We start from the raw sequence: 24909 nt of genomic DNA on the forward strand, positions 1-24909 counted from the left end.
TGACATGACAATTTCAAACATTTCACTGAACAGAATTTTATTAACAAATGAGGTTTTGTTTGCCTGATCTGATATGTTACATATCTGTTTGCATTTCAACAGTAGTCTCAGCCCTGCTGATGGTTAGGGTTCAGTGGAGATCACTGTGTCCTATTAGATATTGACATGGACTCAGAATTTCTATCACAGGGGTGCAGAGTACCCTGTTAGAGCTCACAGTAAAGAGCTTTGTGGAATACGGTGCCAATCAGCAGTTTCCCTTTGTACACAGCAGCCACTGTACTTCCTTGCAACACTGTACCATTTTCAGCATAAACCTGTGTGACTTTGGGTTCTTCTGTTAAAATATTCTGGATTCGTATCACCTATTCAAGAAATAACATCAGTTAACTTTTAAGTCACTTAAACTATAACTTTAACATGTGATCAATTTTCTATAATATTTCTTTTAAAAATTATAAAATTACTTGCTTTTTAGCACAAATATTTCCTGATAGGCAAAACAACAGATTTTGATGAGTTCATCTTTAACAGAGATAAAAAACACATAAGCCTGCAAAAAGGTCTCCAAAAGGGCACATATCTATAACATATTCATTCTTCTGAACATAGGGCTCCTGACCGTCAGGTCTGGCCTCAAAAAATAAAGAAACCAATAAGAATAAAATAGCACCTGAAGGAATGATAGACAAATTTAAAAAAAATAACAAATATATTTAGAAAATGCATGTATATTAAATGGTCAATGAGAATATTCAGAAAGATCACTTTAAAACAATTGGCCTTAAAGACAGGAGTTTTAGGTAATAGCTGTGGCATTAACAAAACCACTGTTTTAACCTGCAGTAGTTACAAGAAATGGTAAATGTATACTTTGGTTTAGGAAATTTTTCTTTTAGAAAACTGAAATTGCTATTCTGTGGGGCAATAGTTCATTTACAGTGAATTGTTCATACTTTTGCTATCCTTTGCTAGATCAGTCATTAGCAGGGAAAACTTTTTTTCCTAAACCAGCAAATCTATGCATACTATAGCAAATGGCCAAGTTCACCAAATGAGCTAATAGGCAAGAACAAATCAAACTCAAATTCTCAGCTCAATTTTCAACAATGAACACACCACAACATACATTCATTCAATTCTATTAAACATACTACAGATCATAATAACTAAGAACTAGCAATAGACTAGCTCAAAGAATTGACATTAAAAAAAATTAAAATTGTTCCATGACCTACCTTGAGATCAAATCAATTAAGGTGTCTGGAAATACACATTTGTTTTTTTTATACCCAAGAAACACAAGCTTTTAAAAATTCTACCGGAGGAGTGAGGCAGACTCTTAAAACCAGCTTTAAAACATACATTATATGTCAAAAAGATACACATTCATGTAAATAACAAGAATAATTAGTATGTACTAATACACAAAATGGAAACCTTGGTAAGTCTCAAGTGATAAACACTCAAGTGCCTAGGGAAAACTGAGTTTCAAATATTTATTTGCACTAATGAAAATTAGTTTTCTACAAAAGAACATAGACACAAGTAGAGTCTTTGGATAGTTATAGCTAAGATGAAAATTAAGTTTTTTAAGCCAAAATAATTTTTAAAATAAGCTAAAAATAAGTGACGTATCATCCCATTTATCAGGATTTAGAGAGGATGGCTAATTGCACTTTAGGACTGATCCATTGCGTTAATTTGTATATAATGACACACATAAGAGAGAGTTGAAAAGGAAGTCAGCCTAAAAACTAGGTGATAATGGTAGTTCTTAAACTTACGAATTTCCAAGTTGGAGAAACCCACTTTTTTTATTTATTTTTTTTTAGACTTACAGATTTTTGTGCTTGGGTTTCAATTACACAATGACCAAGTACCCATCCCTCCACCAGTGCCCATTTTCCACCACCACGGATCCCAGTATCCCTCCCACCCCCAATCCCCCCCATGCCACCCAATCCCTGTGGCAGGGCATTCCCTTTTGTTCTCTCTCTCCTTTTGGGTGCTATGGTTTGCAAAAGAGGCATTGAGTGGTAATCATGTTCGGTCTATAGTCTACTTTCAGCATGCTTCTCCCATCCTGGGAGGATCCTCCCAACACCCTTTATTTGGTGCTCCCTTCTCTATCTGACCTGCCTTTTCCCCTAGCATGTGTGTCTGGCCTCCAAGCCATGGAGTAAACCTCCTGGTACTTATCTCAACTATTCTTGGGTGTTAGTTTCCTATTTTGTTACTTTATGTTCCCCAGACGAATGCAATCTTCTATGTCTGTCCCTCTCTTTCTGACTCATTTCGCTTAGCATGATAACCCATGTAGTACCACTTGTATGTAAATTTCATGACTTCATCTTTTCTAACAGCTACATAGTACTCCACTGTGTAGATGTACCAAAGTTGAAGAAACCCACTTAAAAATAAACACTTTTTAAAAAAATTTTTTTAAAAAATAAACACTTTTTAACCTCTGTGCATCACCGGTTGTGACCCAAAAAGCAAAAATAAATTAATTAAAATTTAAAAAATTAAAAAATAAAAAAACCACTCTGCTGAAATGTGCACCAAGATCTACTCTGAGGGCTTCCTTGCTCTCCAGCTCCAGGTTAGAATCCACCAAGAGGCAGCAGCCAAGACAAGTGAGAGGACTGAGGCAGAAATGGATTTTTATTCTCTGGGCAACCATTCTAGGGAATTCGTTAGCTACACTTTCAACCAGAGGTCAAATTCCTCCCAGAAGATACAGCTCTCCTGTTCTGGCTTCAGATCATTATTTTTTGCTCATCCCCACCCCCACCCTGTTGGCCCACACCTTTATGAAATCTCCCCCAAATTACCCAATTTATATGAATATCTGTCCCCTGCCTAGATTCTAACTAAAATGCCTCCCAAAGTCAAACTACTTATTTTCATTTAATCATTGATCCTATCTATCCATGTTATCCCTTTATTTCCACATATAGTTGAGATCCTTTTTTTCAACTGAAAAATGGCTGGAAGTGCATTTGTGGATTTGATTTTTTTTTTTTTTGCTTTTTGGGTCACACCTGGCGATGCACAGGGGTTACTCCTGGCTCTGCACTCAGAAGTTACTCCTGGCGGTGCTCAGGGGACCATATGGGATGCTGGGGATCGAACCCGGGTCGGCCGCGTGCAAGGCAAATGCCCTACCTGCTATGCTATCTCTCCAGTCCCCTGATTCATTTTTTATACTAACCTCTGATGCAGGAGGATTCTCCGAGTCATAGAAGAAGATTTTCATACCATTGGGATGGCATCCAACCCAAAGATCCCCTGTCACAGGATCCACAGATATATTATCCACGAGTGTATTAAAATCCAGAGACTTCCATATAAAAACAGAGAAAAAAAAGACAAAAAATTTTTTTTAAAAAGAAGACATGAAGCAATACTTCAAGGAAAAGTCCTTGGCCACCACATTGCTGGGAAAGTCACCTGACATTTCTCCTCCCTCCTGGTATGTTAAGGAAATTCTTCTCACTTTCCAGGTGTGCTAATATTTTATCTATCAGTTTCCAGAAAAGATTAAGGAGATGGAAGAGGAAAGTCAAGGAAGACTTGGAAGTTAAGTGGAAGTTATTGTGGATAAATATCACAACATGAACTTAAAAGAGTAAAGGGGTTAAAAAGAAAAAAAATCATCAAACAGTTTCTTCTGAAAAGGCAGCAAATGACAGTTTTAAATATATTTACAAAACAACCAGGAAATACAGATGCATTTCTCATGCGAATGTGGATGAAATGTACACTTTTTAATGGCCAATCAGAGGTTGTGCAGCTAGTAGAGAAGAGATCATCCAGGGCCTAATTTTTTATCTTAGGGTTGAAGAAAAGTTTCTTCTTTGGTTTCCTGATATTATTTAATTCCCTGTTCTTCTGCTTTTTATTTTCTAAATATAAGTTGCAAGCATGTGATGTCTGCACAGATTGCTGTCGAGGTCTTGTACCAGGATCATAAATAATAGCAATGATACTTAATTTCCCCCATTCATCATCCTGGCTGCCTTCTACCAGGGAGAAATCGCATCTATTTGTTTACCTCCAACTCAGCTGGGGAAACAATATCCACCGGGTACCTCAAACAGAAGCCAGCTTACCTCAGTGCCCAGAGAACCTGTAATAACTGGTGGTGACTCATTGTAGAGGCCAGAGCACAGACACATAGCTGCAGCCAGCTGACATTGCCCTGTGCTCCTTTCTCAAAACAAGGGCCACCTTCTAGATCCATGAAGGGACTAGAGACTAAAACAAATTCATGTGAAAACATCACTCATTCTTCTCCTGGAAATAGGCAAAATTGACTTAGGAAACAGCTGAACAAGCATCATCAGGTCAAAATCCATTCCCCATCATGTCTTCTCCATTCCACATCTCTCAGTGTTACTCTGTTTATATACGTTAATTTGGCGAAGTAAGAAAAATATTTGGAAGGAGAATTAGCCTGCTGGCAGACTCCACGGCAGATGAAAATCTGCATACATGAGAATCAGTGCAAGAGCAGGAGCTTACACATACAATTATGATGCTTTGTTCCACATACAATTATGATTGTATACAATTACTGGTTGTTCCACATACAATTATGATGCTTCAACTATGTGCCCTTCTAGAATTCGTGCATCAAGAGAAAGTTGGGAGAGACCTAGTTCCTTCAAGAAGAACTGACAGTTCCGTAGAAAACTTTATCCTAGGGAAGAAATTAACTCTTGCCTTTGGGATGCTGGGGTTAGTGCAAGTGCCCTATCTGCTATACTATCGTTCTGGCACCTAACTCTTGCCTTTCTGATATGCAATTGCCAACAATAATAATACAACACAGTGCACATGCAGGCCACATTACATGTTTTTACAAAATCAAGTGAAAATTTGTACATTTTTCAGTAAAAGAGCAAAATAATATTCTTTCGGAGGGGACATGAAAAGGGTGTTTTCATTAAAAAATAACCCATTTTTCAAAGAATTGAAATTTATGAAGCAAGGTCAATTCATTGGCTATGTTCTATATTTTTTCTTGGTGATGGGACCACATCCCTGTGAATATGAATATTTATTGCAGTTAAATACATGAAACCTACATTTTATTATTTTAGTCATTCTAAGCACACAATTCAGTGGCAATTAGTATTTTACAATGTTATATATTACCACAACCTATCCCAGAAATGTTTATCACTCCGGGTAAAAAATTTATACTCAAATAGTTCCCTAATCCTCCCTCCCTCAGATCCCAGTACTCTATTTCACTTTTTGTCTCTGTGAATTTGTATCCTCAAAGTGCCTCGTGTTAAGTGAAATCAGACAGTATTCACCTTCATGTACCTAATTTTTCACTTAGCATATTGTTTTCAAGATTATTCCATGCTATTACAAGTAGTAACTAGTGATACAGCCTCAGTCACTAGAGATGTGACTAGGTGGTATAGTATGAGGTCCTGGGTTCATTCAAATAATCGTACAGCAAATAATTGTAATAATAAGTAGTTTTAACTATTTTATCAAATGTCTTCATACTCATTATCAATTCGCTGGTCTAAATATGATCCAATTTTAAAATTGATATTAGAATTGGATAAAAAGCCCCAGCGCAAGTGAGTTGAGTTCCTCTATGGAGAGACAGGAATAACTTGTCGCCAAAAGCCAGAATGACCCTGAAATTGTTTTGCCTTTAAGTTTTCCATTGCAGTGAGCAGTCCCTTTATCATCCTGTGTTGAATGCACATTGTATTGGACTCTATTCTTCTGCAATTCTTTAACTTTCAATTTACCAAAGTGCCTATTATTACAACTAGAGTTAGCTTTTATTCCCTCAACCAGTATGAGTGTGTGAAATCCCATTTTATTTCAGCTAATACCAAACTAGCTCTGCCAATAATTCTTAATGTCAAACATGATGTTCCATTTTATGTTGCCTCAAGGTAATTTTCTCAGAATGAAGTCCCCGTGATAGCTCTTCAGATGTGCTGATGGGCACAGTCACCATGCCAGGTGACAGGGCTTCACGCTGTGGGCAATGATGGCTGGGGAGCTATACCTTGTTTGTCAAAGGCAGGGGGCTACTTTTATCATCTCTGCTTTGTTCTAGTCTTCCTTTTTCCTCTCTTATGCTTTAACAGTTTTGACCCAGACCTTCAGACTGGAACAGAGTTGGTGGTAAAGATGAAACCCTACCTCATCATTTGTTGAGTGTCTTGCAGGTGTTCAAAACTTTTCAGAAGAAAATAGAAAAAAAAAAACCCAAACTATCCTTGTGGATAGTTTACAACCTAGAGAAAAAAGGCAGACAGTGGATAGGAAAATGAAAGCTACTATATGCTATTAATGAATGAATGCTTAAGGGGAAAATAGCCCAAAAGAAGAGAGAAAGTAAGTATGGAGTGGGGAAAGAGAGAAATGGGGAGCTGAGCTGCATATTCAGAGCAGGGCTATAGTTGAGGTGACTTTTAAGGATAATGTAGGATATGAAGGAGAGACCAGTGGAGATCTGGCAGGTGAGCTTGTGAGCAGAGGGAGCAAGCCCACCTGAGGTTAGAGACCCACATCTGAAAAACACCAGAAACATGCAGGCAGAAGATGAAAGGCAGGGAAGAAAGGCTGGAACTAACAGGAGCCGTGTGAGAGCTATCCCGTACAGGAGTCCACGGTGAATATTTGTGCACTGTGTAGGAATAATGGTGAAAATGCTGCCGTACTAATACAAGTTGAAGCTCTCTCGGGTGCTGATAAATATAAAGGGAAAGAAGCAAAGATAGAGAAAGAAGAGAAAGTGCAGAAAGCAAAAAGGGGGTTGGAAGGAGAAAGGAAAGCAGGAAGGAAAGGGTTGAAGGGAACAATGAAGACAATGGAGGAAGATAGAGGAAAATTTAGGACACATGCTAAATTTAAAATTTCACTAAAGCAGGAAAGTTTAATAGATAAGTTGTGGGGTTTGCCACAACCAACTCTGCAGTGGAACTAAAAGTGAACAACAAACACAGTACTGATGACTCTTAATAAAGGAGTGAAAAATTGGTTCTCACCCACTCCAATTAGACGATCCTTTTTTCCTCACTTTTAATTTCACAAATCAATTAGAATCTAATTATCACTCTACAAACTTATAGTGTTAATACATCTTACCTTCAATGGAGTTAAAGTCCAATTAGCGTGCTTTTCATACACATGAATCTTATGAGCCAGCAATTCAGCTATATAGACATACCTTCAAGGAAGAAAGAGCTACATCAAAGCACTTGAAGTAAGGAAATTTAAAAGTTTATGGTGAAGTTTCAATAACTCTTCCTAGGCGGGAATTTTGCTTAGAGATTGGAAATTTGGAACCCAATTCAAAGCACACAAAAATTCTGAAAGAACTCATTGAGTTCATGGTGCCCAAAGAAGGCTTAAACTCTGAAAAGCTATTTCTAAGGCCAGAAACTTGGTCAGCAACAATCAATAGATAGGGAACTTAGACCTAACTGAAGTTCTTGATATCTGGAGGCAAAAATGTACTGTAATGCTCTCTTCATCAATATGGTGGGAAGCTCCAGGTTCTTGTTTCAGAAAATGAAGTGCTCCTTAAACAAGACTTTAAAAAGCTACAGAAAAACCCTTGGATAACTACTAACCCCTTTTTGGGCTCAAGAAAGTGTAATAAAAGATGAAATGATTAGCCTGAGTCTGAGAAACCTTCCTTCCTCTCCCCAGCCCTGAGTCTAAACTTGATCCTGTGGAAGTTTGTACACAATGCCTACCACACTCAACATAAACTCTAAGTCTATCCACTAAGCATAGTGCATCTCAGAACAAAAAGGGGAAGGACTGCTTGATTACTTGTTACTCTTGGAGACTGTGAGGCATCCTTATTAATTGAAAACTCTTCAACTTATTTTCTTGAAAAAATTGCCAATCCTATGAAATGTTTGTGATACAACATAAATATCTAAAGAGATACATAGATTTTACGTATTATCCAATGCTACCCAAAAGTGTCATAGTAACACTGGTCCATGGATTGCATGTTTAGGTACCACCACAAGATAATAAGGTAAATCAGCTATACAACTCAACACACTGCTCCATTAAGCTGATTCACCATTATCATTACCCACTGTTCCGGGAATACTCTCAGTGAGGAAGGCAGTGACTTGATTTACTGTTGTTGCAAATTCTTTATCTTAATTACAAAACAAAAATACAGGGGTTGGAGCAATAGCACAGCAGGTAGGGTGTTTGCCTTGCACGCGGCCGACCCAGGTTCGATTCCCAGAATCCCATCTGGTCCCCCGAGCACAGCCAGGAGTGATTCCTAAGTGCATGAACCAGGAGTAACTCCTGTGAATTGCTGGGTGTGACCCCCCCCCAAAAAAAAACCAGAAATACAGATGGATGTATGGATCAATCTACTGTTAATCTCATTATTCATTTAGATCCATCCTTAAGCAAAGCTGTTTAATAAAATAAAATGTTTATTAGATCTCATCCCATTGAAAACATACTTTATTCCCTACACAAAAAAGAATGTAAGAAAAAAGAATATGCCTTTATAAAACATATTTTTAAAATATGCTAATTCCCCCTGAAAATTGAGATTTTTACATCTTTCTAATGTGTGCTATTAGAAAAACATGTTTGAATATAACTTCATATTTGGGTAATAGTTTACCAAATAATGGGCTGGAAAGATACTACAAAGGTTGAGGATTTTTTTCTTGCCTTCTACTTGGTTGATTCCAGTTTAGATCCAAGGCACCACATTGAGTTTCCTAAGCACTGCCAAGAATTATCACTGAACACAGAGGTTAACAAATGTCACCTCATTAAATAGAATAGGGGTATCTTCTAAATAAGTTTAATGAGGAAAAAAATGTAACTTTTTATGTAATTCACATACTTGCCATCAGGTGAAATATTGATTCCGTTAGCAAAATCAAATCCCTCTGCCACCACTTTGACTTCATTTGGACTATAGTAAACAACATATGACCATGCCAAACCCAAATATAACTCCCAGGATCTCAAGTAATGGTTCACAAAATAGTGATCATTTGTGGCATAAAAGTGCTCAGGTCCCACCGCAACAATATCATTCACACTGCAATTAAAACAGACATATATTTTATGTTTTACACATGTTAACATATTATTCACTGTTATTCCTTGACATCCATTAATATATATTACTAAACTCAAAGTGTGGGAAGGAGCCTTCACTTCAGTTGTTATGGAACAGAAGTACTATGCATTATATCCTTACTGCTTATACTATTCTCAAGACCATAATTACTTTAAGAAATTCTAAGAAGGTATTATATATAAGGTAATTCTATCAACTATATCTTTTCAATAGTTATCTGTATATATGTATGTGTATATGTGTTTGTAGACATAGTCAATTTACAAACTTTTGGCCAGGAATCATTATTAAGAGAAATTTTATTTATGTTCTTAAATAATTACTCTTACATAAAACAACTCAAGGATAATAAGCAGTAGAAGAAACATTGGCGACCTTGTAATATATATTTTGATTAAAACACCAACAGCATTTGCTACATTATTCTGAGAAAATCAATTCACATGTCAGGGCCTCAGTTTCCTTATCTCTAAAAGGAGAGTGATATGACTTTTCTTGCAGCTTTAATGAGTCACTTCTAGCCCTAACCATTAGAATTCTGAATGCACAGAAATAGGATGTAAGGATTTTTTACTTTCATAATTTGATTTTTGACTAGTGAAAATCTAAGATGCATGAGTTTCTTTTTCTGCTTTAGCAACGAGCACATAAGTGAGTTGTACTTTGCTGATTAGGATGGCAGAACCTTCCTCATTCATTATTTTCTGTCTGTACTGCAGAAGGCAGAAAGTCTATCGAATCACTGATATGACAGATTAGGGCTCCTTGGCAGTTAAGTAATAACAAAAGGCCCCAGTTTTCTCATCTGTAAAAAGGGGTTAAATTGTTTTCCCAACATACTAAAGATCATTTTTGTATGACTGAGAGTCAGAGTTCTAATTTGTAGAGTTGCAAAGGGATTTACAAGAACATAAGGACTGTTGTGTGCTTTGCAAGAAACCTGCCACTTACTAAACCCTCAATGAATGGGATCCACTATTGTTACATGAAAGAAAAGTATCTAGGAATTTAGAATTAGTTTAAAGCAGTCCATAATTAGGATTATAAACTCCAGGTATAAACTCAAAAGCCGGGATTTTAAACTGTTTTTCTAAAGCAAATTTCCAAACTTGATATGCTTTGCAATCATTTGCCCATTTGTCATAAAATAAAAAGAGCAGAGCAGAATGGGTTGAAGTAATAGTTTTGAAACATTTAAAATGTTGATTCAACTGATAGATTACAGTTGAATCCTGATGTTGCTAGCTATTATAGGGATCACAGCATGTCTCTAAGCCTCAGTTTCCTCTCTGTAACTTGGAAGGTCAGGGTAAGATGAAAATATAAGTACATGAATCTCTGAACTATGCCTGGTATATAGTACATGGCCAATAGAGGCCACTCTGTTAGTAATTAATACTAACAGACTTACAACAGTTTTAGTCATTAAAATGTTGATACCAAAAACACAATGAACAAATACACAACGGAAAATACATATGATTACTCTTTGGGTTAGGAGAGCATATTTTTTTAACTATTTGTAACACTATAGTTACACAGAGCTGGGAAGATAGTTCAGGGGTGGGGTGAGCATGACTTGCACACAGAAACATCGAGTTCAATCCCAAGCATTGCATAGATGCCCAACACTGTTACCACCAAAGAAGCCTCGGTGGTCCCAAGAACCACTGTGTCCAAGTGATTTCACATCACCACACTGGAGCATTAAAGCACATAACTTTGTTGGCAGGGAGTGAGCTCCGGACTCCCTGAACACTTCTAGGGAGCCCCCATAAAGAAAGGAATAGAAATATGATTATAGATATCAGTACTTAGGCAGAAGTTTATGTCTGATGGTTTTCAGGTGCAAAAGTGATTTTTCTTCATTTTGAAATTTAAACACCTCAATTGTGGTCTTAGAATGTGGATGGTTCACAACTAGTAGGTACACAGTATTATCTGAAAAGAGATTAAAAACAAAAATTGAAGCATTGAGCTCTCAGCTGTCAATCCTGTCTCCAAAAAGCAATTTTAACTCACGTTCAACTAGTACTTAGGATATCATGCAGATGGAATATTTTCATCTCTTTGTAGAGAGAAGCATCTGTGATGCTCCAAGGAAAACTGGCTAAGAGAAGACCCAGTGACAGTTTCTAGAAACTCAGTCTCTAGAAAGTTATTTTCCACAGAGGCAAACAAATCCTCAACTTGAGAATGAGCAGTGCTTTGCACTAAGATTCCAAAGAGCTTGTAAAGTTTTCCATTGCAGATGGTTTCAGGTAGATGCAGACTTGAGATAAAACAGATAAAATACATGGAAAAAAACTAGTATGAGAAGGAGTGCTGAGATAATTTAGTGCACAATGATAAATTACATGTGAAGAAAATTTGAGAGATAGTATCAAAAAAAAAAAGCACTTCTCCAGATCAGTTCAATTCTGGGACATGAAAGGGATTCATTCAAATGAGTCTGATACAAAGGTGTGATCAAAGTTGTTAAGTGAGGGTTTTTTTTTTTTTGCTCTAAGATGCCTATATCTTTAGGAACATTTGACACAACTGAGGTGATGCTTAAAGAAATATAATGCAAAGTTTAGCAGTTAGAACTGAAGAGATTCAAGTAGAAAAGCCTGTTAGGAGTCTGCACCAGTATGTTCAACAAACATATTTGTAGCACTGTAGCACTTTCTTCTCAGTGTGCATCGAATTGCTTGAGCAGGCACCAGTAACCTCTCCATTATGAGATTTATTGTTACTGTTTTTGGCATATTGAATAAGCCACAGGGTGCTTGCCAGGTTCTGCCATGCGGGCAGGATACTCTCGTTAGCTTGCTGGGCTCTCTGAGAGGGATGGAGGAATGGAACCCCGGTCAGCGTTGTGCAAGGCAAACACCCTACCTGCTGTTCTATCGCTTTGCTAGTAGGTGTTGTGTGCTATAAAAAGAGAATAAAGTGACATGAGAAGATGGAGAGGGAAGTTCTTTCTGATGAAGTGATTATTTAGCAGAAATTAAATAATAATAAGAGACCAATATCTTATAGCTATCTTGTTAAAGAAAATCCCAGACTGAGAAATATGTCAACATCATAAAACTAGGTGGAGAAGGAAAGAAAAGAGAAGAAAGTATTAGAGAACGGAGTGTGGACAAAGTTGATAATTTTGAAAGCAGAAACTTTAGTCGTCCACTGTCACTATCACTGTCCTCCCGTTGTTCATCGATTTGCTCGAGCGGGCCCAGTAACGTCTCCAATGTCAGACTTTTTGTTGCTGTGTTTGGCATATCGAATACATCACAGTAGCTTGGCAGGCTTTACCATGAGGGCGAGATACTCTCGGTAGCTTGCCAGGCTCTCCGAGAGGGGTGGAGGAATCGAACTCAGGTCGGCCATGTTCACTGCATGCAAGGCAACTGCTCTACCCACTGTGCTATCACTCCAGCCCATCATCCACTATGAGGAACTGTCACTGTCACTGTCACTGTCCTCCAATCGTTCATTGATTTTTCTCGAGCGGGCCCAGTAACGTCTCCATAATGAGACTTGTTGTTACTGTGTTTGGCATATGGAGTACGTCACGGGTAGCTTGCCAGGCTTTGTGCCGTGCGGGCAAGAGACTCTCGGTAGCTTGCCGGGCTCTCCGAGAGGGGCGGAGGAATCGAACTCGGGTCGGCCATGTTGGTTGCGTGCAAGGCAGACGCCCTACTCGCTGTGCTATCGCTCCAGCCCATCATCCACTATGAGGAACATTTAGATGAAAGGTTGCCTGATAAGGGAGACCTAGGGTAATGAAAGGGTAGGAATGTGGTTCTTAGTCCTGGCCTTACATTTTAATCACTGGACAAGATTTTTTTTCCTCATTGATTTTTAATTGAATCACTGTGAGATACAAAGCTGTTCACAATTGGGTTTCAGTCATACAATGTTCTAACAACCATCTCTTCACCAATGTGTATTTCCCACCACCAATGTCCCCAGTTTCCCTCACACCTGCCCTCTACCTCTCCCATCCCTCAGTCTGGACAACTTTTATTAGTACTTGAGTACTGCCAACCCAGATCTCCCTTAGACTGACTGAATCAAACTATTTGGAACTGGACCACAGGCATAAAAATATCATGAGTCACAACTGATGATTATAAATAGTAAAACAGTACTGGGATGAAGGTTCAAGAGCTAAAGTTGCCATAGATGGGGTAATGAAATGTGGAAAAGAAGCTTGAAGGCAAAACAGGAACTCATGAGACACTGAGAAGGTTGAAGAAAAACTGACCAAGGTGACTTTCTGTCATTATGTTTAAGCATTACTACCTTCATCTGTGAATGTGCTAATTCCATGAGGGTTAAATGAAGATAAATCAAATGTATTTCCAATGAGCCTCAATTCCACCGCTGTCGGGTTTTCTTCATTCAGGTCCATTAGAAATATTTTTCCAGGGCTATCAGGGTCAAAGGTCTTTATTCCAGGGTATTTCAATCCCTTGTAAAATTAAGAAGAGAAAAAACAAGTATATTATACGTACTCCCAGTGCTGATGGAGGAGGTTGAAGGAATATGTGTTCACACTGTCTGCTTCAGGCCACAGGACCATAAATGGGAAATCTCTTAGCTGGTTTGTGTGATACTGAAAACCACCAGATCCCTTCACGAAATACAAATGCACAGATGCTTCCATCCGCAGCAGCAAAGCCTTATGAATTTATATATTCAATCCAGGAGAAAGATCAAAAGTGGAAAAACAGGTCAAGGAGATGATTCCTAATGGGTTTTGACCATATAAGCAAGGAAGCTGCAGAACACATTAGTTGTGGACTTTCAAACTATCTCTCAGCCAATCCTTTGGAAACATCTGCTGTAAAAATTTAAAAAGTTATGAGGTATTGGAGGTATTGCTATAGAAGATAGTCACTGATGATCAGTCTTTGTAAAACTAAATAAATTTCAGCAGGCAATAAAGAGTTAAAGTAACTAGGTAACTTGTTATATTCTGATATACTAGGCCAGATTGTTGACTTCTTTTGTTTCAAGATATATCAGGTACCTCAGTAAACAATTAAATTACTATATTCTCTTTTAGTTTTGATTAAAGTAGTAGATTATCTTCAAAGTTTAAAAGTTGTGGGCTGTTCTATTAGTAATTTTAAGTAATAATTTTAAGTAAATTAAAGAAAAAGTATAAAATAAAAGAGATAAAAATTATGGGACTAGAGATAGATTGCAGTGGGTAGGGCACTTGCCTAGCACAAGGCAGACCGAGGTTTCATGCCCAGAAACCCATATTGTCCCATGAACCCACCAGGAGTGACTCCTGAGTGAAAAGCCAGGAGTAAGTCCTAAGAACAGTTGACTGTGGCTCCAAAACAACATAAAAAGAGGTAAAAATTAAAAATGACAGGCAAGGAAATGTACATAAACACATTCTCAATTCAACAAAGCATTATAAAATTATATATAAAATTAGATGCTTCAAGGGATAGGTAGTGGATGGAAAATAATGATGTGTGTGTGGGTGTGTGTGTGTGTGTGGGTGTGTGTGTGTGTGTGTTTTGGGTCATATCGTTACTTCTGACTCTGTGTTCAGACATTACTTCTGTTAGGCCCAGAGGGCCATATGGGGTTCCTGGAGATTGAACTGTAGTTGGCCTTGTACCCTATCCGCTATACCCCAGGGAACAGTTCTTTAACTCATCTTGTTCACAAACAAAATACCACTATGGAAGATAAGATAAGTATTCAATGAATGCACAGAAATTTAAGTATTTATAACACATAAATTACGAGTGCAAATGCATATGCAGTATATTTTGAACCACATTATTGATCATTTTATTTAAAGTTGTAATGGATATATAAAAGTTTTAAGTAGAAGACTTAGCAGACAGGCATAGAAAATGTCCAAAGTATAGTAAGGGAAAGAAAACACTTACAGAGCTAATGAAAGACAGCCCATTAGGAAGTATCTCCAAGTCTTCAGAGCCAGCTTCTACCAGAAAGAAATAGACAATACAAATGATTTCAGACTATTGCAGGAAGTCAGCAATTCACGTTTTTATCACTCCTAACTTGTGAGCTTTATATTCAACTCTTCCTTGATAGGTTCAAAATAATTCATTCTTTTCTGTATTGACTAAAATTATAATATAAAAGTGAAAAAACATTAATACAATTAAGTGAAATTAAAACTTGCATTTTGATTTAATTTAAATTGATGGAATAGAGCTTTTTCCTTGGAGTCAGAAATTTCTACATTTCTTGAAAATTCACAAAATGTACAAATATGTGATCATTTGAAAACAGCTTTTTGAAGACAGTTAATATTTTCATATCAGATAAATGCACTGAAATCCATATAGGAAATATATGTAAATGCCCAATACTTTCATTAATATGAGGATGAATTTTATATGATACAACTGTGTTTCTACTTTTAATTATAAACTTTAGTAAATATTGCCAAGTTTTACTTAAAGTCTAAGTACATTTAAACATTTTAATCAGTCTATAGACAAGTGACTTTTTAAAAATATTTGTATTATTAGATGATCATTTATTAATGATACACTGATTTTTAATATCAATATCATATTTTTTACATAAAAAATGTCCTATCAGCTTTCTGGCCAAGTTTACTAATTTTTTTTTTAACTTTTTGGGTTAGACCTGGAGATGCACAGGGGTTACTCCTGGCTCTGCACCAAGGAATTACTCCTGGCAGTGCTCAGGGGACCATATGGATGCTAGGAATCGAACCCAGGTTGGCTGCGTGTAAAGGCCGCTACACTTTGTGCTATCGCTTAAGCCCCAAGTTTACTAATGTTAACTAAATAAATTATCTAATCTACCTTATTTCCAAAAATCACCAAAATATGACAAAAGTATGACTATAAAAGTTGTCCTCAAATTAGACCTTGGTTGACTGAAACTAAATGGGTACTTGAATTCTGGGACTCTCCTTCTGGGTTGCTTATGGGCTGCTATTCTCCTGCCCTTTTATCTTTTCTGACACTGCCTACTTCTCACAATGGAAGCCAAATAATTACTTTCTCAAATGCCTTTGCAGCTAGGGCACCAGCTATTATCTATCTCCAACTAATGATATCTAAGGGGAAATCTGTTGAGAATTCTGGGGAATGTTTTCTGTCCTGATTTTAAAAGAGAGATGCATAAGGCAAAGCCTTGGGTAATCATACAAACACAAACAAACACTGTCCTCCCGTTGTTCATCGATTTGCTCAAGCAGGCCCAGTAACGTCTCCATTTTGATACTTGTTGTTACTGTGTTTGGCATATCGAAAACGTCATGGGGAGCTTGCCAGGCTTTGCCAGGCTCTCCGAGAGGGGTGGAGGAATCAAACCCAGCTCAGCCGGGTTGGCTCTCGCACAAGGCAAATGCCCTACCGTAATCATAAAGGTGTGCAAAAGCTTCTAAAATTTTGCCCTACCTACTGATTTCTCTCCCACTATGGTCCCTCCTCTGCCATCCTCTCCAGTTATTTTTACCACAGAATCAAACATTGTTCTGACTATTCTCATGAAATTGCCAGCCCAAAAAATCACACTAGCTGTATTCTGTTAATATTAAAAGTCAAATAACTTGACATTCATAATAATGAATGAATAAACTACTGACCTAATTCTACCTTTAGTTCAAATTTTATTTTTGTAATCAAAATTAAACAAGAGTGTCAATCAAGTAAATAAGAAGATGATATTGCAGATTTAAATGAGATACACCCTCCTCTTGACCTACTTACCAATTCCTTCAATGAGATTACAGCTAGGAGGTTGTACAGATTCTACTTCTCGGAAAGCATTAAATCGAGTTCTAAGAGAGCAAAAGGGAATGAGATGTATATAAAATTATTCCAAAATTTTAGTTCAATTACAAAGGTAAACATCGAATATGGTTTTCCTACACTGTACTTGACCCGGATTTCACCCTATCCCTCGTGGTCACAGGTAGCTAAGCAAGGCCAGAATAAGACACACATGGGTACAGCATTAAGTATTGATTTAGCAGAGATGCTTCTGACTACACAAAGACATGTAACATTCTTTCCAGGGCTCTGGAACTTTGGATTAAACAGGAGCTGTCTCCTCATGTGGAAATTTGGATTAAATAGAAACACAGTTCCAATTTATACCACTAATGTTTTAGGATTGCTGATAGATGGCCTCCTGCCCATCTGCCGAGACTGCCTCCACAGCTTGGATGGGCATCTGCTCTCGGGTATTGCACTTAATGCATGTGTGCTTAAAGGGTGTATAACTTCAAAGAATAAAACTCAAGGCCAGAATATGAAAAAGCATTGGAACTGGAGTGATAGTACAGCTGGTTAGGCTTTTGCCTTATATGTAGCTGACTGGGTTTGTTTCCCAGAATCTCATATAGTCCCCCAAGCACTGCCAGTAGTAAGCCCTGAACATTGCTCATTGTGACACTCCCCTCTAAAAAAAATCATTTTATACACATACACATATAAGCAACTTATTAAGTCTGAGTGCATAAACTTTGTGTGAAACTTTTAAATGAAGGGTAAAGATCTGAATGAAGTCCAAAGATTTGAATGACGGGCAAAGAAAACAAAGTCCAGAGTTTTACAGGAAGGTACAGCGGGCTGCCTGAGCAAAGAAATACTATTATTGATGAGGCAGTTAAAGAAATGGGCCAAAAAAATTAGCACAGTCAAGATATTTAAACATTAAACATTCCTTTGAGAACTAATGCTATGATACAGACATAGCATAACTAATGCTATGATATAGTAAGTAGCTGCAGCTCTACAAGAGTCCCTCAAAATCAAATTTGGCTAAATAATGATAGGTTGAAAAGTTTTTACCTGACTAATAATTAATTTAGTGTCACAGAAGGAAGAGTACGGGTTAAAAGTGAACGTGCATTGGGATAGCATAATTGTCAATCTGCAACAAAATGCTTAGAGTATGAGGACAAATGATCTGTCATCCTTTCATCTATTTAGGAAAAAGTATAGCCTGTTCCTACTATTACAGTATCATTGATTGTCAACCCTATCACCTAAAAGAGGTCTGATCTAAGTGACTATGAACTATGATTTGAGAACTAAAAAGTATTTCAGAACTAAAAAACTGAAATTATAATCACAAAAAGTCACAATAAATAAATACAAGGTAAATGATAAAGAAGTTTCTTGCAAACTTTTCAGAATGAAATTTGCATGAAAAAGTATTTCATTTGAAGAATTACAGAGTGTACACACACACACACACACACACACACACACATTCATACACCTGAAATAAAGTTCACACTAAAACTTGTTAACTTGTTTGATGGTAATATGAGCAATATAGTTTAATTTTTCATTACATTTTATTTCATTTATTTTAAAATTCTGACCACAATCTAGTAAATTGATTTTGTGATGGGTCTAGTTAAAGCTCAGTTCCTTGAATGCCCCAAGGAATCTAAAGGACAGGTATAAAATTTATGAAGATCGTGACCAAGGACAGTATAGTGTCATAGAAGGATAAAGTCAAGGATACAGAATCAATGAGTGGATCAGGACTGAAGAAAAATAAATGCCAACGTTATCAAATTAGTGTTTTCTTAGATTCAAAACCACTCAGAATAATAGGAGTGCTTCCTGACTCACAAGTTCATTAAAGTTGAGGGTTTTGAGTGGTCAGAGAAAAGCCTACCTTAATTAGGACTTTTCTCTGTCCAGTGAGAAAACTCAATCAACTGAGTTGCTCTAGAGGCAGGAGGCCTGGGTTCAATCACCTTCATAGCTGGGTAAATCCCCCTCAATTTTTTTTCTCTCATAAAAGATCATCTCTTACTGGGAAAGGCAAAAGAAATACAGTAAAAAGGATCCTTAGTAGGAGACATGAAGTCAGTATTCAGTTGCTCTGAGTTCAAAGTTTAGGTCAAAGAAAGTCATATCTCAACAGAATAATTATTAGTACAACACTTGAGGTACTGCATATGTCTTTTTTTAAATCTTCAAACACCTACCTCAATTATTATTATTCTTATTTTATAAATTAGTAAGATAAGGCACCTTTCCAATGCCATTAAAAAAATACAAACTGACTGAGTTGGGAGCAGAATTCAGTCAAAAATACAAAACTTAGCCATCTATCCTAGCTAACTTTACAGATAATAATGATCTAGAGAAAGCTAGAAAAAAATAGCAGAAGAAAATTTTTCTGGTGTTTCTACATTCTAACTCATATTTTTCTGTCTTTCTTGCAATTTTCAGGATATATCTTATCAAGGACATGATTAAGTCCAAATGTTCCAGATTAAGTTTAATTTCTGAGATGTGTCCCTGGTTCATAAGTATCTCAATTCCAGCCAGAAATTACACAATCCCAGCTGTGATTACACTTTGCATTTGAAATGTGTTCTGGCTCTTTATAAAAGAAATCAAGGATCCTTCTCTGTGCATTAAGGAATCCATCCTGGAACTTCTCTTGGAGTCATACCCACTCAGTCTCAGAAAGTTGTATACCTTTCTTTGGTCTAATTTTCCTTATTAGGGCCTACTGTGTGCCAAGATTTCTCATTATGTACTTTCTCGTTTAATCCCCTTAGGCAGTGTTAAGAAATGCAAGAAAATGAAGCCACAGAGAAGTTAAAGAGTTTGTCTGTGATAAATCCATAATATTATTTATCGAAAAATACTGTCATAATCTATTAAATTGATTGTAACCCAACATTTGAAAAAAAAAGCTCAATTTATTTAAGTGGACTTAGTTGAGATTTGAAATTAGGTGTCATATTACCAGGAACTCTCATATTCCCCTGTATCACTGTCTTCATTAGTTCATACTTTTCCTCGTCTAGAATGCCCTTTACCTCCTAGGCCATCATGAAGACACTCTACTTATGTTATTCTTATGATTTTCTGTGATAGGGTTAACTTCATTCTTTCTTATGAAATTTCATGTGTATATGGTCCTTCCCATCAAGTTTTTTTTACCATGTTTGCTTCTAGTTTCTAGAGTTTGGTTTTTTTGCCCATAATAAACTTTTAAATCTGTGGATGACTCAGTCCTACTCAGTTCCTGTAACTCCAAGCATAGCTTTCACTAAGAGACTTCCATGTTAGATATTTGCTGAATAGTTCTGTGAAATTAATTACTACGCCCACACTATGTACTGAAGAGATGGTGTTGGTTGCATTGATGAGGTCATTGGAAAGTAAGTTATTCAGAGTTGATTGTTTCAATGTGGTATTATAATATATATTCAAGTAACACTCATTAGGTGGATAGTCCATGGGCAGATTTTTGAGATAGCATGTGATAATAGTTAGAGCTAATGTTACAGTGTAGCTTATGGTCCAGATTCTTTCAATCTCCCTCCATCCCTCTCTCTATATGCATACATATGTTAATATAAATATTATTGTCCCATAATTTTCAAGTGAAGAAACAGGTCCAGATGGAGAGGCTTAAAAGGTTAACAAAGCAAGATTAAGCCAAAGTCTGATGGAATTTACCACTGCCCCTCACTTTCAGGTTGTTGCCTCTGTGTGAATACATTGAGGTACAGGATGAAACACCACAAGGCCATGGCAAAAAATGCATGCAGAGCCTTTACTTAGACTTGTAGTATTCTAATAAAGGGGAATAGGGCTCTTGCGCATTACTATTGGCAATTTAGGGATGGATACAATGGTGCAGAGAACCTTTCCCTATTGAGGAACAGAAAATTATCGCAAAAGTGTTGAAGACACAAGCACAGATCCAGAAAACAAAATTTTAAAAATGAAGTTTTTGAGAATGAAAAAAAAATTGCAATATTCCACACTTGGGAGGCAGGAGAGTGGGGCTGTGTATACACTCTAGCTCAAGGCATTCCCTGGAGTTCCGCAGTGCACACCCCACAAGGCTTCATGCAGTGACTACAAAGATAAGTAGAAAGATGATTAATTCAGGGGAACTGTTTCAATTCCTTCCTCAGTCTCTGAGAATCCTCCATCACACCACTCATATCCTTCACAAGTTTCCTCCAGCTCCAATTTCATATAACTTCTCATAAACCTGTCTCACTCTCTTAAGCCCCATCTATGAAATCAAAAGGATCTTATCTGCTTCGGATTTGACTTGCCCCCCTGACGCAGGCTTCCAGGACATAACCTCTTCGCTCTTTCCCTTGGGCAGATTCATGACCTTCTCTGGAACTCAGGCCTTTTCTCTAAAATGGAGATAAAGAAAATTTATGGATCCTCTAGGATCTCCTGATGTGATTCCAGCCTGGATTAATGGAGAATTTGAATGTCTTTCAGATATGTGCATTTAATAAGTCCCATATGGATCTTGCTAAAATAATGTTGGTCTTGACTCAAAAGTGTGGAAAAGAGCCTGCGAGTCTGTGGATCTGGGAGCTCGCAGGTAATGCTTACACACCTGGCCCGCTGCCCCTCAGAGAAAGGACAAGATCTGCCTTCTTCTAAGCCTATGTTTCCCAAAGAGGGCCATGGATCTCCCCTAGGGGGAGCTGAAAGAACCAGTGTGCAATTGAGGGGTGCTTTCATTTTGTTCCATTAAAGATGGTAGTTTTTGGGACTGGAGTGATAGCACAGTGGGTAGGGCGTTTGCCTTGCACATGGCCGACATGGGTTCGATTCCCAGCACCCCATGTGGTCCCTAGAGCACCACCAGGGATAATAACTGAGAGCAGAGCCGGATGTAACCCCTGTGCATCGCCGGGTGTGACCCAAAACGCAAAAAATAAATAAGTAAATAAAAAATAAAGATGGTAGTTTTCCAGGGAGCAACAAGTAATATTATTTTTCTGTTTAATATTACTTTAATAAACATGGTGGAAAGCTAAATAAGTTTGTTGATCACTGGACTAGAATGTTTCAGCAGGCTCTGCACATGTTCTCCTTTTCTGTTACCAACCATCCTCAAAGTAAGCAGTGTGGCTCTTCTCCCTTTGTTTCTCTTCCAAAACCAGACGTCAGTTCCACTTCCACTTTCCTTTTCTCTTCTCAGTCATCGTTTTACAACCAGATATCAGAGGACAGAAGCTTCCTGTCCTCTTGATGCGTCCAGATGGTGAAAGTAACACAGTACATCTATACTCGCAAACCAGAACCCACTGCTGCAGTATCCACAACACAAAACAGCTCCTGCAGATTCCCTTCCACAATTGGGAACCCCAGTCATGTGGGGAAAAAGAAGAGTGTGCCCGCCCAGGAACTCTGAGACAGAACACAGAAACTGACAGTATTGTCAGAGTAACCACAGTGTGCTTTGACCCTCCTCAGGAAAATCAGAATCTAAACTCACAGTCCAGAAATCACCCCTTGCACCTGAAAAGTGTCTCCCTTGCTTCTACATAAGAGCTTTTGCCCTTTATCTGAAGTCAGGACTCAACATTTTCAGGTTGAAATCAAAGCTTTGGTGCTAATCAGTGAGAAAGGACAGTTTTTCTCAAACTGTATCCAAGAATGTTTTATAGGATGTTAACAGATGATAGTGAGAAGGGGAGTGGAGGACTTGAACATCATGTGAAATGATGACTTGAACAAAGTAAAATCCTTGTTTGCTTTTGTACTTAAATTTTCTAAAATTTCAGAATGTAAGGAAACATCATTAGTGTCTTATGAAAAGGATTTGATAGCATTGCTCATTTATTTTGACTAAGAACATATTGGGCTGGTGGTGAGGCAAGTCTCGAGACTGTGTTCCAAGAAACAAACTTGGGGACATAATAAAGTTTAATAAAATAAAATAGAACCTCACACTGAGAGAAAAATTTATTAGATACGTGTGGTAAAGCAGAACAAGTCCAGGTACAAAAGGAAATGGAGAGTTGAAATGAGAAAGCCTAGATGGGAAGTTGGATGATTATATCTCATTTCCTTTCCTCCCAGAGTAATATAACAACCCACATACACTGTAGGATAAACTACACATAGAAAGATTATTTTAGATATAATCTTCTTTGGTAACAAAGTACCATGATTAATAAACATCCACAAAGTGTAATTTTTATGTAATTTAAAAGACTAAGGCACTGCATCTTACCATTTTTGTTTGCTATTTCAAAAGTAATGAACAATTATTAAAAACTATTTAAAGGCAAGCTTCTATTGAGTTCATCGGATTATATATTTCTGTAAAAATACAAAGTGTTCTACTTCTTTTCCTAATGGCTTAGACTTCAAAGCATATGAAATAGTATTGACTGAAATTGAGGGATTACAAAGATCTCTAGACTTTGAACCCCTATGAACATTGCTGGAAAGTACTAATACATTCTTTCTTCAAAAAAAAATCCTCTTGCAGAGTATTTTAACAGTTTATAAAATATTTACAGGGAGAGTGGACACTAACATTGCTGAGTAGTCACTATGTCCCTGGCACATAGTAGTTTCTTATGTGTGTTACCTGTTTAGATTTCCTGAAGTAATTGTTAAAGACACAAAATGAGTTGCCTAAGATGCTACTATGGAAGAAACAAAGCAAGATCTTGGGATATCAAATGCCAGCATCAGCATCTCACAGGCTTAGGTAAGCCATCAGCACACATATGCACTACTTGCTATGCAGTCTCAATTTGAGCAAGAGAAAACTTATCTGAAATTTTCAAATCATAAAGGTCTGTGGCATGAGCAAAAAAAAAAAAAACTACAGCTGGAGTGATAGCACAGAGCGTAGGGTGTTTGCCTTGCTTGTGGCCAATCCAGATTCGATTCCCAGCATCCCATATGGTCCCTCTAATACCACCAGGAGTAATACCTGAGTGCATGAACCAGGAGTAACCCCTGTGCATCACCTGGTGTGACCCAAAAAGAAAAAAAAAAAGGTTTGTGGCATGGCCAGGCAACCAAGGTAGAGGCCTCTTTCAAAGAAACATTCCTGTTCCCTTTCCCACACCATCTCCCCCACCCTACCACCACCCCCCACCTCACATTCCAGGACACATACGAAGGACGAATTATTTAGAAGAGAAGTTGAGGATTGAGTGTTCATATATAAGGCAACCAATCAAATTGCAATGAAAAATTAACTTATGTGTGCCATCCGCTTGACTGTTAAGTCCAATGACAGCTGTCCTCTTAGCCCATCTCTCAGACCTGAGACAAATATATATATATATATATATCTTTAAGTGGCACACAAAGGTAAGCCTCACAGCAGACATGCTTTCAGTGCTTGCCTGTAGACTGACTGTTAATTCTCTGCACCTCACTTTGGGAGGCTTGTGGTGGGGTTGGGGAAAGGTGGGAGTGGTTGTGCTCCAGGGCCTGGCAGAGACCTCACCACAACCCAACTTACTGGTAAGAAGACCGGTGATCCCTGAAGAGTGCCAGTCCTATCCCAAATACGGTGAGCATCAACAGCTTTGCCATGGTCTTGACAAACCTACCGACCAGATAGACAGACGCAGCAATTGACCAGCAAGAGATCCAACCTGCCTGCTGCCTGAATCCTGTTAGAGCTGCCCTCCTATTGGCCTGCTTGGCTCCACCCTGCTGGGACTTCGGGCTCTTACCACTAGCCACTAGCAGGGGTGCAAGGATCACAAACAACCAACTCAAAGTTGATACCTGAGGCCAGAGTTTGAGAGTAACTAGAATTTTAAATAGTGAGGAGATGGGGGACTCCTCTTCAGAGAGCAAGAAGAGAGCAAGCAGGTTGAAGGAAATGGAGAACTGTGGGAAAGAAGAGTTAAGCTTTTGTGACTGTTGGCTTCATTTCAACAAAGTTCTAATCCTTGTGGTTTATAAGAGTTCTGTAACTTGATTACTGTGACTGGATGAGAGAAGGCACAGAAGAAAGAATGTTGTGTT

General features: G+C 37.8%; 1 protein-coding gene across 1 annotated transcript; it reads right to left on the minus strand.

Annotated features, from left to right (window-relative positions):
- PON1 (paraoxonase 1) lies at window positions 1-24545 on the minus strand. The gene is made up of 9 exons (XM_056118598.1): window positions 24395-24545; window positions 16867-16937; window positions 15040-15095; window positions 13424-13592; window positions 10948-11074; window positions 8891-9091; window positions 7138-7219; window positions 3218-3346; window positions 1-365 (listed from the first exon to the last, which is right to left on the minus strand). The coding sequence occupies exons 1-9, from the start codon at window positions 24466-24468 to the stop codon at window positions 207-209; spliced, it is 1068 nt and encodes a 355-aa protein (XP_055974573.1). The 5' UTR covers window positions 24469-24545; the 3' UTR covers window positions 1-206.
- Between the last annotated feature and the right edge of the window lie 364 nt (window positions 24546-24909).

The sequence above is a fragment of the Sorex fumeus genome, unplaced genomic scaffold (genome assembly GCF_029834395.1).
Source record: "Sorex fumeus unplaced genomic scaffold, SorFum_2.1 ptg000037l, whole genome shotgun sequence".
NCBI classification, from domain to species: Eukaryota; Metazoa; Chordata; class Mammalia; order Eulipotyphla; family Soricidae; genus Sorex; species Sorex fumeus.